At 45.4% G+C, this 16284-nt stretch overlaps 1 protein-coding gene across 3 annotated transcripts in view; it reads right to left on the reverse strand.

The window, feature by feature from the left end:
* The window catches only part of Dido1 (death inducer-obliterator 1), a 54285-nt gene that overhangs the window by 27221 nt on the left and 10780 nt on the right, over nucleotides 1-16284 (reverse strand). For 2 of the 3 annotated variants that reach the window (XM_013030373.1, XM_013030371.1), the window contains exons 2-5: nucleotides 6176-6317; nucleotides 4794-4907; nucleotides 2997-3816; nucleotides 2105-2426 (exon numbers count right to left, since the gene is read on the reverse strand). In XM_013030373.1, coding sequence (XP_012885827.1) covers nucleotides 2105-2426; nucleotides 2997-3814 — 1140 coding nt within the window. In that variant the 5' untranslated portion in view covers nucleotides 3815-3816; nucleotides 4794-4907; nucleotides 6176-6317. The remainder of the gene's footprint in view (nucleotides 1-2104; nucleotides 2427-2996; nucleotides 3817-4793; nucleotides 4908-6175; nucleotides 6318-16284) is intronic. The other variant, XM_013030374.1, reaches the window with a different exon arrangement.

Consider the following 16284-nt stretch of genomic DNA (forward strand, 5'->3'; position numbering starts at 1 on the left):
AAAAAATCACATGGAGCAGGATGCTAGTGGCTCAGGCCTGTAAATCCTAGCTACTCAGGAGGCTAAGATCTGAGAATCTCGGTTCAAAGCCAGCCCGGGCAGGAAAGGCTGTGGGACTCCCATCTCCAATACACTGCTCAGAAAATGTAGTGGTGCTGTGGCTCAAGTGGTAGAGCACTAGCCTTGAGCTGAAGAGCTGAGGGACAGCGCCCAGGCCCAGAGTTCAAGCCGCCCCCTCCCCCACCAAAAAAGAAAAAAGTTAAAAAAATGGCATGGGAGGCACACACCAAACCAATAGGCACAGTCAGTCTGATTGCAGTTCTTGAAGGCCCTGAGGACAGGCCTCAGCTACACATGCTAGGCTCTGACCACACAAACTAGAACATGGATGCACGTGTTTAAGCTAAGTTTGTGGAGACCTGTTGGCAGAATTAGGACATGAAGAGTCCACCAGAAGCCTACTTGTCTTTACTTTCTTTCTTTTTTTTTGGCCAGTCCTGGGGTTTGAACTCAGGCCTGGGCGCTGTCCCTGAACTTCTTTTGCTCAAGATTAGCACTCCACCACTTGAGCCACAGTACCACTTCTGGCTTCTTCTGTGTATGTGGTACTGAGGAATTGAACTCAGGGCATCATGCACGCAAGGCAAGCATTCTATCACTAAGTCACTTTCCCAGCCTTGTCTTTACTTTCTTTTTTTTTTTTTTGTCAGTTGTAGGGTCTGAACTCTGGACCTGGGCGCTGTCCCTCAGCTCTTCAGCTTAAGGCTAATCTCTACCACTTAAGCCACTGCACCACTTCTGGCTTTTTTTTCCTGCTTATGTGGTGCTGAGGAATGGAACCCAGGGCCTCATGCATGCAAGGCAAGCGCTCTACCACTGAGCCACCTTCCCCACTTCTGTCTTTACTTTCTAAAGGATGCCTAATGGTGCAGATGAAAAACACACAAGCATGTCCTCTCACATTTCCTACTGCAGTAGCTCATTTCTCAAATTAAAAATTTAACAATTGTTTTCCTCTATTGAATCTAAGTTTTACCTAGAATAAAATTTAAGCTCATGTCAAATGTATTGTTAATAGAGAACAAGACATTGATGACTGTTCTAAATGCAGTATTAACAGGGCCACATTTTCTACAAAATCCCTCATAGTATCTCTATTTTCTGCTGGCCCTGGGGCTTGAAATCAAGGCCTGCTGCTGAGCCTCCTTCTGCTCAAGGCTTGTACTTTACCATCTGAGCCACAGTGTCACTTCCGTTTTTTTCTGAGTAGTTAACTGGAGATGAGAGTCGAGAGTCTCGGACTTTCCTGCCTGAACTGGCTTTGAATCATGATCCGCAGATTTCAGCCTCCTGAAAAGCTGGGATTGCAGATGTGAGCCACCAGCACTTGACTTCCCTCATATTATCTTTATCACACACCAAGTTAAACAGCCCAGATCTCACTCACAGCTAACACAGTGTGAGTATGGTAAATGTTAAGGCCAGATGCCTCTAGCATAGAAACCTCGGCTTTGTCGGGACCCTAGAATTGCTGGAGGACAGGCTGTGAGGCAGGCCATGTGACGTTGAGTGGCATTCCCGTGGGAGCTGGAATGGAGATGCATGAGAGCAGGAGACAGCTGTCCTGAGGAGCCGAAGCTGTGGGAACCGTGAAAATTATGGCCCACAAAGGCATCAAGTGGACAGTGGAGATCAATGTCAGACTTCAGAAACCATGCAATGCATGTCAGCATGGGCAGTGCAGGCTGACAGCATATACTTGGCACAGGACAGTGAAAAGGATACTGAGGCTCAGGCTCACTTTGCTCAACAATTCTGCCAACACACAATACCAAGAGTACGTAAAGAAAAAGAATACTTAAAAAAAAAAAAAAAAGGTCCGGCAGTAGGCAGTAACAGAATGGGAGAGAGGGCAGAGGGCGGCACTGGGATGGTGAGATGAGACCGAAGTGGAGCAGAAGACGCTCTCCCAACAGACACACGCCTCCTTTGCAAAGGCCGAGAGTATTTCAGAGGAAGCCCGCTGGCCTTGGGTCTCACCGCCAACGGCAAGGCTGCCACCTATCAAGTCCACCCCTTTGAGTTTGCCTCGGCAAATACTTACAGGCTGGAATATCTTGAGTTTTTTCTTGCCACTGGGATTTGCAGCTTTCTCGATTCTACCTTTTATCCCCTGGTCCTCACTAGACTTCTGCTCCACTGTCCCTATACTTGTGCACTCTGTGCTGTCAGCGCCTTCAGGTCTACATCTGAGCTCCTGCTCCTCTGTGGCTTCTGAGTTTGTCTCATCCTGCACTTGCAGAATGGTGCAGTTTGGGCAGATGTAATCTTCCCCATTCCTTTCCAGGAGCCGCCCTCGGGCCTCGGAAATGCCCACACAGTCACCATGGAACCATTCCTCACAGCGGTCGCAGCAGATCATAAACCTGAAACGACACAATGATGCATCACAAACCGTTCATCTCTAGACGACACCACTGTTTTTAACCTGATGAAATACAAATACACAGAAAAATGAAGAGAACAAAACTAGGAATACCCATATGCCCTTTTTTAAGGCTTAATCACAATTCAGCTAAAGCTGCTTCATCCTTTGGCTAGAATATTGAATAGAATAGAATATCTGAACTAGAGAGCTGGGATGTATCTTGGTCAGTGGTAAAGCACCTGTCTGGTACATGCAAAGCCCCGGAGTCTTCCGTGTGTTGTCTCCACACCAAATGACGCCCACAGCACTCCCCCCCGTCCCCCCCAGCAACCAACCCTGGTGTGGAATCTAGTCACCACTCACGCCATGTCGGACACCGACTCGGTGGTTACCCGTGGCTGATGCGAGGCACTCCATACCCACTTTTGTTTCCTTTTTCAATAAGCTGCTCATCGAGCCCAGCTTTGAAGCATGCACTCTGGCATCAAAGCACATGGAAAGTGCTCTCACTAATGTCCCGCCCGTGGCTCACCCTAAAAGCAGCAGTACCTCTCCTCCCTCCACCCACCTGTTGTTGTGAGGCTGGCGGCAGATGCAATACAGAGCATTGGGGTCATAAACTTCACACTCGGGCTCGGGTTTTCCTGTGTCCCCAGGGCCTTCATCTTCCGTTCCTTGAGTTTCTGTTCCCTCGGACAGGTTTTCTCTGTCGCTTTCGGAAGCCTGGGCCCCGGCCCCCTGGCCAGCCTCAGGCTCCCGTTTGCAGGGTGTGGCGTCCTCACCAGCGCTGCTCGCCTCCGTGTCCACCGTGTCACCGGGGCGCTCCTTCCGCGGGCGATTCTGAGTGCCTTTCGGGGGCCTCTCTGCGGACCCCTCTTCTCGCTTTCTTCGAAGGCGACTCTGGAGCTCCTTCAGAGTAAGGCCGTCACTGTCACTGTCAGAGGTGTCTTCCTCATCGTCACCCCCTCTGACCTTTTCAGAGACAGAGCCTTCCTTCACCCCCGAGGAGCTGGGCACGGGGCCACTTCTGCTTTCAGAGCTACTCTCAACGCTCCCTTCGGAGGCAGTCTCCCCGTCTGTGACGGGGCAGGACGCAGGCTCCCCGGAGTCCTCGAGGGAGACAGGCACACTTTTCCTTCCGCGTCTGCGCACTGTGGTAAGGAACTCTTCCACCCGCTCCGTGCGCTTCGGCTGCCGCCCGCTGCGGCGCAGGGAGAGGCTGTGCTGCTGTGGCTGCGGCTCGGCAGGGTCCGCCTCGGCATCTCCCGCACCCTCACGCTTAGCGATTGTGGTTCTCCGAAACCCCCATGTTTTCCTGAACTCTTTGCTTGTGGGCTTGATCGCCTTAGGTGCTTCTTCACTGCTTGGGTCCCCTTTGTCATCCATACCTGATAATAAAAGACAATCACATCACGACAAACCACCAAGCCATCAAAACACACAGCCTTGAATCAGACACCAAGGGGCATCTATGGAGTGCAACTTAGAAACAACAGTGAAATGAGACATTTTTCTACTTTCAAAGTGGTGTTGTATATAAACTCTAGTAATACACCGTAAATACTCCGTCTAAAATCCAGCCAACAACTCCAACATGTAATATCACCATCTAAGTACTTAGAACACTTACCTTTACAAAAAGGGCAGAAAATTTATGGAGCAGGGCTGGGAAGGTGGCTCAGTGGTAGAGCGCTTGCCTTGCATGTAGGAGGCCCTGGGTTCAATTCCTCAGCACCACATAAGCAAAAAGAAAAAAGCCGGAAGTGGTGCTGTGGCTCAAGTGGTAGAGCGCTGGCCTTGAGCTGAAGAGCTGAGGGACAGCGCCCAGGCCCAGAGTTTAGAGCCCCCCCACCAAAAAAAAAAAATTTATGGAGCAGTTCAAGGACATGACCAATGAAGTCGACAGACGCTTAAGTGGTGCTGATGTCTACACCAGTCCTGCAGTGCTTTGCATGGAGCTGGCTGGCCAGGAGCAAGAGAGCACTGGTTGCTGTGCCTCTTCTAGATGCTGCCCATGAGAGGGCTGGCCAAGTCAGTCCTGGCTTTTGCTCCTACCACTGCCCATCCTCCCCCCCTCCCCCCACCCCGCCCGCCAGCCTGATCTAAGGACAGTCTTGGGCCTTGCATATTAGCCATGCTCCAACTGAGTACGGAATAACCCTTGCGACTCAAAGTGCAGGAAAGACTGCCCAGATCCCAGATGTGAGGCAGGGCTTAGACCTCACTTGTTCTACTGACTGCACTGACTCAGGTGACAGTTTCGGGGTCTACTTCTGTTTTCTTTCACTTTCTTTTTAAAGATTAAAGGATATATATATAAGCCTTTTATTTCTAAAACAACAAAACTGGAAAAAATTGGTACTACCTTGAGGTTTCTTTTCCTAGCTGTTCCAGGTTTTTAGTCACATCTAAAAGCTAATGATGGTCAGTTTTACACCATGCTCCATCCAAGGGAAAGGCCTGGTATGAAAGGAAAACCCTAAAAAATGTAAAATATAGAAATTTAAGATGACTAGTATGTAACGTTTTCCCCTTGCTGGTCTATCTGGTCCTTCCTACAGCTGTCACTTGGCTGTGGCAATTGCCTGCCAGTCATCTCCATCAGTCTGTAAACCTTAAGCTGCACACTCCAGGTTACCCAGACTCGGCTGAGAGAGGGAGTATATGACCTCTGTGGTTACTTGAGGGGATTTCAGATGTTGAAGGACACAGCTCAACTAACAGCAATGCAAGTCACAGGGCAAACCCCTCCAACTACCTGGGCACTGAGGACCTGCCAGGGGTGGGGGGGCGCGTGAGTAGATGGGGCTTGGCTTGGTGACAATGAACTGCTTTTACTCAGGAGAAGCACTGGCCTCCAAAAGACAAGGTGGAATTTCTTTCTTAATCAATATATATGGCAAAGTAGTTACCAAACCACATTAGTTACAATTTCTTATTACTGCTAGAATTTTTTTGGGGGGTGGTGAAAATGGGTCTGCCATTTTAGGTAAATCACCAAATTTACAACAAAAAAATAAATAAAAAAAAATTTTTTGGGTCCGGTCATGGGGCCTGAACTCTGGGCCTGGGCGCTGTCCCTCAGCTCTTCAGCTCAAGGCTAGCGCTCTACCACTTGAGCCACAGCGCCACTTCCGGCTTTTTTCTTTTTTCTTATGTGGTGCTGAGGAATCGAACCCAGGGACTCCTACATGCAAGGCAAGCGCTCTACCACTGAGCCACCTTCCCAGCCCCACAAAAAATTTTTTTTAACTAAGGTCAGGCTCTACCACTGAGCCACATTCTTCAACCATACTCTCCATTTATACTCAAGATAGTCTTCACCATATACTGAATAAGATAACTGCAAAGATGAAGAAACATCATCAATTCTTAATGATAATCAAAAACTTTAAAAACTGGATTAGAGATTAGAATATGTCAAATAAATATAAATGCGACTTCACATTTATTATAACTAGTGCCATTTAAAAGGGAATATAGGGGCTGGGAAGGTGGCTCAGTGGTAGAGCACTTGCCTTGCATGCATGAGGCCCTGGGTTCGATTCCTCAGCACCACATAAGCAAAAAGAAAAGCCCGAAGTGGTGCTGGGCTCAAGTGGTAGAGCGCTAGCCTTGAGCTGAAGAGCTGAGGGACAGCGCCCAGGCCCCACGACGGGACCCCCCAAAAATAAATAAATAAAAATAAATAAAAGGGAATATAAATGTTATTTTCTTGCCACTGTTGTAATAATACTGATACTTTACCTGGAAAGTCTGGGTGCTGCTAGAAGCTGGGCCCAGGCCCGGTAGATGACCAGGCCTTGTCACACTGCTGCCAGTCACTGCTCTTGAGAAGGTTCAAGCTCCTACAAGCGAGACTCTTGAGATACTGATGGGGAATGAGCACCTAGAGGAAAATGAAACACACATTATATGCTTAAAGTAACTATAAACCACACAACAATAATTTTTTAAAAAGCCAATTTTTCCAAGTAACCTTCTGAATGACCTATAAAGGCATCAGGAAAAAAATCCTGACCCTTTGTTAAGCAGTACTGATAGACTCTGGCAGAAGAACTAGGATGGCCCAGTGAGGCCCAGCAATGAGTTTTAGACTAGTTTAGGAAAGGCAGGCAGAGACATCACAGAGGGCTCTGGGATGATGAGCTGACCTAGCTCAAGAGAAACCCAACAGGGCAGTGAAACACAAACAAAAAGCTTTGCACACAAAATTACTGTATGTATATAATCACATATTACATGTAATTACTTTGTCTTATTATTAGCTGTACAATCATTTTAATTTAAAAGCTAAGAACGTTTGAAGAGTTTTATATTTACTAAACATCAATGTAGCATGGTTAGTTTATGTGCATTAAAAAATTTAAAGTTTAGAAAAACACTTTTTACTTCTTTCCTCTTTCAAATAATCTTAATATCAACACTCGAGGTGCGTTTGCTTGTAGGCAGTTTCTAACACTACCTTTTCACCACACTGACCCAAAAGCCCCTCTTCTCTTACCTCCGCCTCCACTGCTCCAACTGCCTTCCAGCTAACTGTGGTCTCCCCAGCAACCCAAGACAAAGGACAAACACTTGCTCTTCTTTAAAGGGACAGCGGCCATTCAGACTGCCTATCTACTCTCATTAGGCAGGTGGTGTGGTGGCAGGTACTGGCCTTAAGTCACATGATCTCCATAGCCTCCAAGAGACCTTCTTTGAGGGCTCAGATTACTCAAACTGGGCATTGATGGCTCCTACTTACAGTCCTGGCTACTCAGGAAACTAAGGTCTAAGGATCCAGGTCTGAAGCCAGCCTGAAGGACAAATCTATTTTCTCCAACGAACAGGCAAAAAGCCAGAGATGGAGGTGTGACTCAAGTGGTACAGTAACAAGCTTGAATGAAAAAAGCGGGCACTGAGTTCAAGCCCCTGTAGCAGGGAAAAAAACAACAAAACTCAAAGGACACTGGAGGGCTGGGAAGGTGGCTCAGTAGTAGAGTACTTGGCTAGTATACATGAAGTCCTGGATTCGATTCCTCAGAACCACATACACAGAAAAAGCTGGAGGTGATACTGTGGCTCAAGTGGTAGAGCGCTAGCCTTGAGCAAAAACAGCTCAGGGACAGCGCCCAGGCCCTGAGTTCAGGCCCCAGGACGGGCAAAAAAATAAAAAACTGGAAATAAAATTGTATTTTTACCACACTAAGCATTTATAAAGGGAAATGAATTACAGTGTTCTTAGAAATAAAATCATAAAAAAGCAATTTATATGTGAATTTGAAACGTTTCTGGATTTCAGTTCTGAATATAATTAAGAAGGGAAAATGCAGTTATTTCTATCAATTAGAATGATAAAGCGCATTCAGAACAGATCATTTTATATTGCAAATGCTTTTCATGATTTTATCAACAAATACAAATTTTTTGTGTGTGGGATTAAAAACATCTATCAAAGCTAAAGCGGGAAGAAATAAAATATATGCATAAAATTGTTAAAGTTTCTTTTACGATTCAGTACTACATAGCACAGACTACATAGCACAATTACAATGGAGAAATGCAACCACATCATATTCATATTTTCTTCCCAGAAAGGAAAAGTACAAATGGTTATCACTGAGTATACATAATCTATAATTATGTTTCTACATTTTTAATTTTTTTTGGGGGGGTTGGTTGTGGGGCCTGAACTCTGGGCCTGGCCGCTGTCTCTCAGCTACTCAGCTCAAGGTTAGTGTTCTACCACTTGAGCCACAGCGCCACTTCCGGCTTATGTGGTGCTGAGGAATGGAACCCAGGACCTCATGCTTGCTAGGCATGCCCTCTACCACTGAACCACCTTACCAGCCCCTCTACCTTTTTTTTTTTTTGGTGGTACTGGTTTGAACTCAGAGCCTTATACTTGTTAGGCTGGTATTCTACCACTTGAGCCACACCACCAGCTTTGCTTTTTGCTAGTTACTGAGATTATGGAGATAAGAATCTAGAAAATTCTTTGCCTTGGCTGGCCCCTAGCTGTGATCCTACAAATCTCAGCCTCCTAAGTAGTTAAAATTCTAGATTGAGCCGAGCTCCTGAAATCCCAGCCCTCCAGGAGCTAAGATATGAGGATCTCTTTCAAAGCCAGCCCAGGCAGGAAAGGCCGTGAAACACTTATCTCCAGGAAACCACAGAAACCCAGAAGTGGCACTGTGGCTGAAGAGCTGAGGGACAGCACTCAGCACCAGAGTTCAAGCCCCGTGACCGACAAATAAAATAAAAATAACAATCTAGGTTTCAGGTATCAGTATCTGTTTCACTTTTTTTTAGCACTCTTTTTTCTTTTCCTTTTGTCTTGTTTATCTGTCTTTGGGAGGTCACAGAAATGGTGTGACAAAGGGCGAACAAATGCAGTAGTGATACTTACTAGATACAATGTTGAAAATGAACTATACAACCTGTAGGTGGGGGTGGGAGAGAAAAACTGAGAGTATGAGGGAAGGGCTGATATTGTTAAAAAAAGAAATGTACTCTGACATGTAACCATAACTCCTCTGTTCATCACCTTACAATAACTATGAATACAAAAATTATACATTTTTCAAAAATTGCAAAAACACCTTCAAATTACTTAATTCCCATTCCTACTAAATGGAACCAGGGGTAATGCAATGAAGTCTCAGTGGTTAAAAAAAAAAAAAAAAAGCAATTCAAGTATTTTAGGTCTTAGTGCCTATTCCTACTCTTTAAAGAGGGAAGACCCCAGCTGAACACTGTGGCTTGCACCTGTAACCCCACTGGATAGCGTTGGAGAGATGGTGGTTCAAGGCCGGCCTCTGGGCAAAGAAAGTATGAGACTGAAGCTCAACAGAAAAAGGCAAGTGTGATAGCATGCACTTGCATCTCAGTTACTATCAGAAGCAGGCTGGCAAGGCAAAAGCCAGACCTTATGTCACAAATAATCAGAGGAGAGAGAGCTGGAAGTATGGCTTAAGCAAACGAGTACCTGCCAGGCAAGCTCAAAATCCAGAGTTCAAACCTCAGTACTGAAAAAGAAGTAACACACATATGTACACGTACACATATACATGCACAAAGACATTATATACACATACACAGGTATAACGAACTTTCATTTACATGGAGTGTATCTATAGGTACTACCCAAAATTTAAATATTAACTGTTTTGTTAAGTCCATTACACATTAACATTTTATTAATGAGAAAAGGAATGTTATTTCCAGAATCACGCAAAAAGACAGTATTAAATGGTGCTGTTTCATAATTTTGCAAATCTCTGGTTTAATAAAGATAGCAGGGAGCCAGGTGCAGTAGCTCATGTAATCCTAGCTACTCTCGAGGCTGAGATCTGGGGTTCAAAGCCAGGAAAAGTCTGTGAAACGATCTCCACTAAATTATCAAACAAATCCTGAGGTGGAGCTGTGGCTCAAGTGGTAGAACACTAGCCTTGAGCAAAAGCAGCTCAGTCAGTGCCCAGACCCTGCCTCAGGACAGCACCAAAACAAACAAACATGACAACCAGAGCTGGGATATGACAAGTAGTAGAGTGCAAGCACAAGAACTTGTGTTCAAATCCCAGTACTGCCCAAGTAACACACAGCAGACTCCCTACATTCCACTTACTGATACATACCATTTGGATAAAATACATGAAGCCTTGCTTTACAAAAGTCTGCCATTAGAAAAGAGAGGAGTATTTTAGCAATCTCTTCACCCAATTGTGGGTAATCTTTGGTATCAACAAGTACCCGTTGGGTTCTGGAACCCCATCAATGATTTTTTCATGTTCTTACGTGAACATCCACGGGTCTGTCAAAACTTTAGCATCTTTCCCCACATGATGCCAGTGGGTCACTTAGAAAAGAGCAGCTTACTGAAGTAAGCAGACCATATAAAAAGAAAGCAAATTTGTGAATGTACACAGATTGCCTGAGAATTGCTTAAATTACAGGGAAGCCATCAAGCTCACAATGGCAGACATAAGTTTCCCAAAACTCAAATTTTGGCTCAAAAGCACAATTTTATTTTTTTTGGTCGGTCGTGGGGCTTGAACACTGTCCCTGCGCTCTTCAGCTCAAGGCGAGCGCTCTACTACTTGAGCCACAGCGCCACTTCCGGTTTTCTAGTGGTTTATTGGAGAAGAGTCTCACAGACGTTCCTGCCTGGGCTGGCTTTGAACTGCGATCCTCAGATCTCAGCCTCCTGAGTAGCTAGGATGACAGGCGGGAGCCACTGGTGCCCGGCTCAAAAACACAATTTTTATCTATGGCAAGAAGTAATTAGTTTTCTTGTGGCTCATTCATTTGGAGAAGCTGTCTGAGAACTGCCCCATGTGTCTTCACTTATGTCCCCGGTGCTGGGGTGGGTGTACCATTCCTTTCAGAGAAGCCAAAGGAAGGCACATGCGAGGGTCAAATCAGCACCGCAGTGGCTCACCAAGGCACTCTTAGGAGCCGTGGCGGGAGCACAGGGTCCTGGTGCTCACTCGGGGAGGCCGTGGCGGGAGCACAGGGCCCTGGTGCTCACTCGGGGAGGCCGTGGCAGGAGCACAGGGTCCTGGTGCTCACTCAGGGAGGCCGTGGCGGGAGCACAGGGTCCTGGTGCTCACTCGGGGAGGCTCACCACTCGGACTATTACTGCAGCAAGTTCCCCAGAAAACACAACAGAGACTCTGGATATACGTTGTTATTTCTACTGGGTATGTGCCTGGGCAGAGACTTCAACGAAGTGCTCTGCAATGATCCCTAATTGCCTTCAGATTCCCCAACTCAGCAAAACATTACCCACCACAGTAGATTAACTAAAGAAGTAAAACACAACCTCCAAAATGGTTAAACCTCTATTAATTACTAATTATTACAGAAAACATTAATACAGTATTAAAATATTTTAAATTTGGGTGTCAATGGCATACACCTGTAATCTTAGCTTACTCAGAAGGATGAGCTGGGAGGATTATAGTTCAAGGCCAGCCCAGCAGGAAATCCACGAGGCTCATATCTCCAATTAAGCACTAAAAACCCATAGTGCTAGTCTTAAGCAAAAATGCTCAGGGACAGTGTCGAGGCTCAAGTCCCACAACCAGAGTGTACATACAATATATTTTATTTAAACATTAGAGGTGCATGGCTTTACATACACACACACACACAATTAAACATAATATCACACACATAATTAAACATAATAATTACAAGAACACGTTAATACTCTAATTCTGTAGAGGTAAATAATGTAAACTAGATTTAACACAACCTCCAGGGATCAATCTCTGAGGCACCTTGAAATGTAGTAATTACAGTAAAGTCCCTGTATTCAGCCAGACAACCCAGGAAAACAACAAAGACTGCAGACCAAAAAGTTAACTGCCTATTTGGCCCCCCTGGGGGCAAAACATCAAGTCCTTTGAACTTCAGTTACCCACCAAACAGTATTTAAAACAATTTTAAACTTGGAGGCAATTCTGCATTTTGACTTCTGAATCATTAAGGGTCTTCTGTCTAGATGACATTTTGTTATGTAGATGAGGGAACACAGAAGATACTAAAGTTCTTTGTGAAAAGTAAAAGATTACCCAAGAAAAAAATTTAATTGCTTTGTAAACACTACAAGCAGCAAGTCAGAATATGCCTAGAAAATTCAAACAATATCTGGAAAGTGGAAAGCTTCCCTTCCTGCCCTCGGAAATAGCTATTTGCAATCACCTCTGAACCACGGGCTGCTGTGCTCAGTATTCCTGGCATGGAACCCCAAGGTACACAGTAGCAAAAACCATGCTCATCCATCACACACATTGAAGTTTGGGCCACCAGGACCTACACAGAATCTGACTCAACAGTACAAACTACATATACATCCTTTAGTACCCATGTTGTCAAAAAGGGCCCTCTCGTTTCCAGGAATAGCTGTGAACACAGAGGACAGAGTCTGTGGTTCCAGTAGTTACAGATATTCTGATCCCTCCTCTGACCTACCTGCCATGGCATGACTCGATATCCACTTTTGTCCGACTCTGTGCTCCAAGTGTACTACACTGGCTGGGGGTTTAACTCAATGGCCCTATCCATCTCTGTCCTTTTCCCTTCTCCCTACTGTAATAGAAGTGCTGCTAGACCCCGTGAGAGGGCATGTATGTTTATCTTCATAAACAAAATCTACTTTCCCAGATGTTGAGGATCAATTACTTTTCAATTCTTCTCAACAATATTTTTAATTGCTATTGAGAGTAACTATCAAAAGGTGGTTTGATGAAAGCTATCACACAACACTAATAAAGCATTATGTGTCCTTTTCACTGTGATTCTCAGGAGTTATACTGAGTTTTCAGAAGCTAAATGACAGTATTACTTCAACTAGAGATAGATGTACAGATGTAAGAAACCAGCTGTGGTCAGTTAAGATTTGCAAAACAACACTAAAGGTCAGCTTTCTTTTTAAATTGCTCTGGACTTGGAAAAAAATCTATAAACGGACATATTAGGTTGAAACCCCTTTATTTGAAACAATAAAAAAAGAGGAAAAGGAAAAAAATAAGTTACTGGGGTCATGGGCGGGGGGGGGGGGGAGGTAGGAGTACTAAGTTCTGCGGCTGGTGTGGAGGGAACAGAGCACAGAGATCCCAGGTGTGACTCGAAGGGCTGACGCTGGATCTACTCTTTCACCCAGGCAGGGTTCCAAGGACAGTGGCTAGCATTGCTGCAGTACTTAATCTCCTCCCTACAGCCCTTTCTTATGGCGTTTCCAGTGATTACTCAGAGAAGCCTGCTACCTAAATTTAGAATAAGCCTTCTCTTAGAAGCATTTACTCTATGAGGCAGAGCTGTAGTTATGAGGTTATCAGGATCTCTGGCCACAGCCTAAAGTCTGGGGTATGCGAGTGCATACCTGTATGTGTATTCTGGAACTCAGGATCTGGGCACTGTCCCTGAGCACCTTTGTTCAAGGTTAGTGTTCTTAACCAGTTGTGGAACTTGAACTCTGGGCCAGGGTGCTGTACCTCAGCTATTCAGCTCAAGGTGAACACTCTATCACTTGAGCCACAGTGCCACTTCCGTTTTCTGAGTGGTTTATTGGAGATGATAATCTCCCGTTCTTTTCCTGCCTGGTGTGGCTTTGAACCTCGATCCTCAGGTCTCAGCCTCCTGAGTAGCTAGGATTTCAGGCATGAGCCACAGCTTCACTTGCAGCTGTCTGCTGGTTAATTGGAGATCGTTTCTCTAGCTTTCTTGCCTGGGCAGTCTTCAAACTGTGATCCACAGAATCGTGAGCTCACCCATGAAGGTCAGCCGAAGGGGTCTTGGAAACTCAAGCCAGGAATCAACTTTGCATTTCATCTGGAATGATCTTTCCCTTCCCTGAGACTGGTCAAGGTCAATGTCTGCTTTTACTGATTGATGGGTATGGGAGCAGTGAGAACATCCAATGTTTTCAACAAGGAGTGCTGGTGCCAGTACCAACTTTTGTAAATCTATGCATAGCTGAGTTCCAGCCAAGGCTTCTGAAGAAGTGAAGACGTAACTTTCCAGTGACTTACTCATCAGTGGTACATGGGGACAGACAAGTGGCACAAGAGAGTGACAAGACAGGATATGTCACTACTAAAGACACGTTAAAAGAGAAAAACACTATTGTTTTCAAGTTACAATCTAACAAATCCAGAGTTCCTGTCTACCAGTTCATCTCCGCTGGGGTGAGGGTCTGAAGGCTTCTGGGAGACAGCTCTCTAGGCACAGATCAGATTCCTTATTCCAGATCCTACTCCCAGCAGCAGACCTGCCCTACTATTCCTTTTCAACCCTAGCCATTTAGGCTAGGCAGGGCAGGGCAAGTCTTTGGTGAGACACACTCCATGGGCAGGCAAGTATGAGAGGATAGGCGTTAAAGTTTTTAATCCTGGCTACAACCAGTCTTTTAGTGAATTAGGTGGCATATGCAAAGTAGAAATTACCATTGGTGAAATAGGCCGGGACAATGCCAGTGTGTTTCCTAAGAGGTTTTCCAAAGCACGATTTGGTCAAGTGCCAAATCAGCACCAAACTTAGCAAATATGCTAAGTCAATATCACTCATCAAAGTGACAGATTCTGTTGGCAGAGTTTGGAGAATCAGGCCCTCTAAAGTGAGTCCCTCTCCTCTCTGGGGCTTCAATTCAGGGTCTGGATGCTGTCCTTGAGCTTGTTTTGCCAAAGGCTAGCAGCACTTCTAACACTTGAGCCATAATTCCATTTCCAGCTTTTTGGTAGCTAATCGGAGGTAAGAGTCTTACAGGTTTTCCTGCCTGGACTGGTTTTGAACCACAATCCTCATATTTCAACCTTCAAATTAACTAGGATTGAAGATATGAACCACCAGCACCTGGCTAAAGTGACTTTCTTTTAACATGTATTTACCACCATTTGCTTAAATGCTAGGTATAGGGGACAGAGTGTCAACCCTGTCTTATGGAGATGTAGGACTGCTTCCCTTTTACTTAACATTAATTTATGAGGGTGTACACACCAGCACCCCTCCCCCCCCCGCAAAGGTGACAAAATGAACACAAACTAATGTTTGTCATGAGATGACTAGTTTGAAAATCAAGAAACACCCACAGGATGAAGTTATTTAGGACATAAAGGATGATGGCTGGGTGACAGTGGCTCAGGCTCCAGGCTACTCAAGAGCCTGAGATCTGAGGATGGCGGTTCAAAGCCAGCCTGGGCAGGAAAGTCCATGAGACACTATCTCCAGTTAACTACCACAAAACTGGAAGTCCCACTGTGGCTCAAATGGTAGAGTGCTAGCCTTGAGCTGAAGAGCTGAGAGACAGCACCCAGGCCCAGAGTTCAAGTGCCATCGCTGACAAAAAAAAAAAAAAAAGCCAGAAGTGGTGACGTGGCTCAAGTGGTAAGAGCACTAACCTTGAGCACAAAGAGGCTCAGGGACAGTGGCCCAGGCCCTCAAGCCCCAGGACCAGCAAAATAAATAAATACATAAAAAAAACAAAGGATGATAATCCCAACATTTAGTGCCATGCATGGAATTCCCACCACAGGGTGAAAACAGTGGTGACAAGAAGCCTACAGCGAAACATCCCCCCAAATGCACACCTGTTATGAACACAGCAGTGCTCCCCTTCAAGTGTGTTTAACAGTTTTTATGTTACTCAAGCTTTATATCTATTACCTTTGTAACCCAAGCATGCCAATCATTTTATTGAAGGAAAAATTAATTCACCTTTCTTTTTTTTTTGTCAGCCATGGGTTTGAACTTGGAGCCTGGACACTGCCCCAGAGCTCTTTTGCTCAAGGCCAGCACTCTACCACTTTGAGCCACAGTGCCACTTCCATAATCCATCTTTTTATAAAGATAAATACAATCATATGAAAAATCAAAACCCAGAACCTAAATCTGACACCTTAAAGGAGAGGTACAAAAAGGTACAAATTACCATTGGTGAAATAAGCCGGGACAATGCCTGTTTGTACTTCATCTACATACAGGTTAATCACCATAAACTGCACAAGTACAGCTACAAAATTCTTTAAAAAAATGTACAACTAACTACCCATCCAACTTTCCTTATTTCCCACAAAGTTACCCCCCCCCCAGCCTGAGGAACACGGCCTTCCTCACAGACAAGTCTGTGTACTTACACAAAATGAACTGAATTCAGACTTTGTGCTTTGACCTCTTTCCCAAAGAGCAGGCCACCTTGGCCGGTAAGCACAGACCCTCGTGGTCACGGAACACTAGCCATAAAGAGAGCATTAGGTGCGGGCTGTGAGGAGCCCCGCCATTCAGGTCCCAAGTTCGAAGGGGCTTCCCTTGGGGGAAGCTTCGAAGGACGTCAGCGTCCACGGGGCTGGGAGCGGCGCCCAGAGCGCGGCCGG

This window comes from Dipodomys ordii, unplaced genomic scaffold (assembly GCF_000151885.1).
Source record: "Dipodomys ordii isolate 6190 unplaced genomic scaffold, Dord_2.0 Scaffold129, whole genome shotgun sequence".
NCBI lineage: Eukaryota > Metazoa > Chordata > Mammalia > Rodentia > Heteromyidae > Dipodomys > Dipodomys ordii.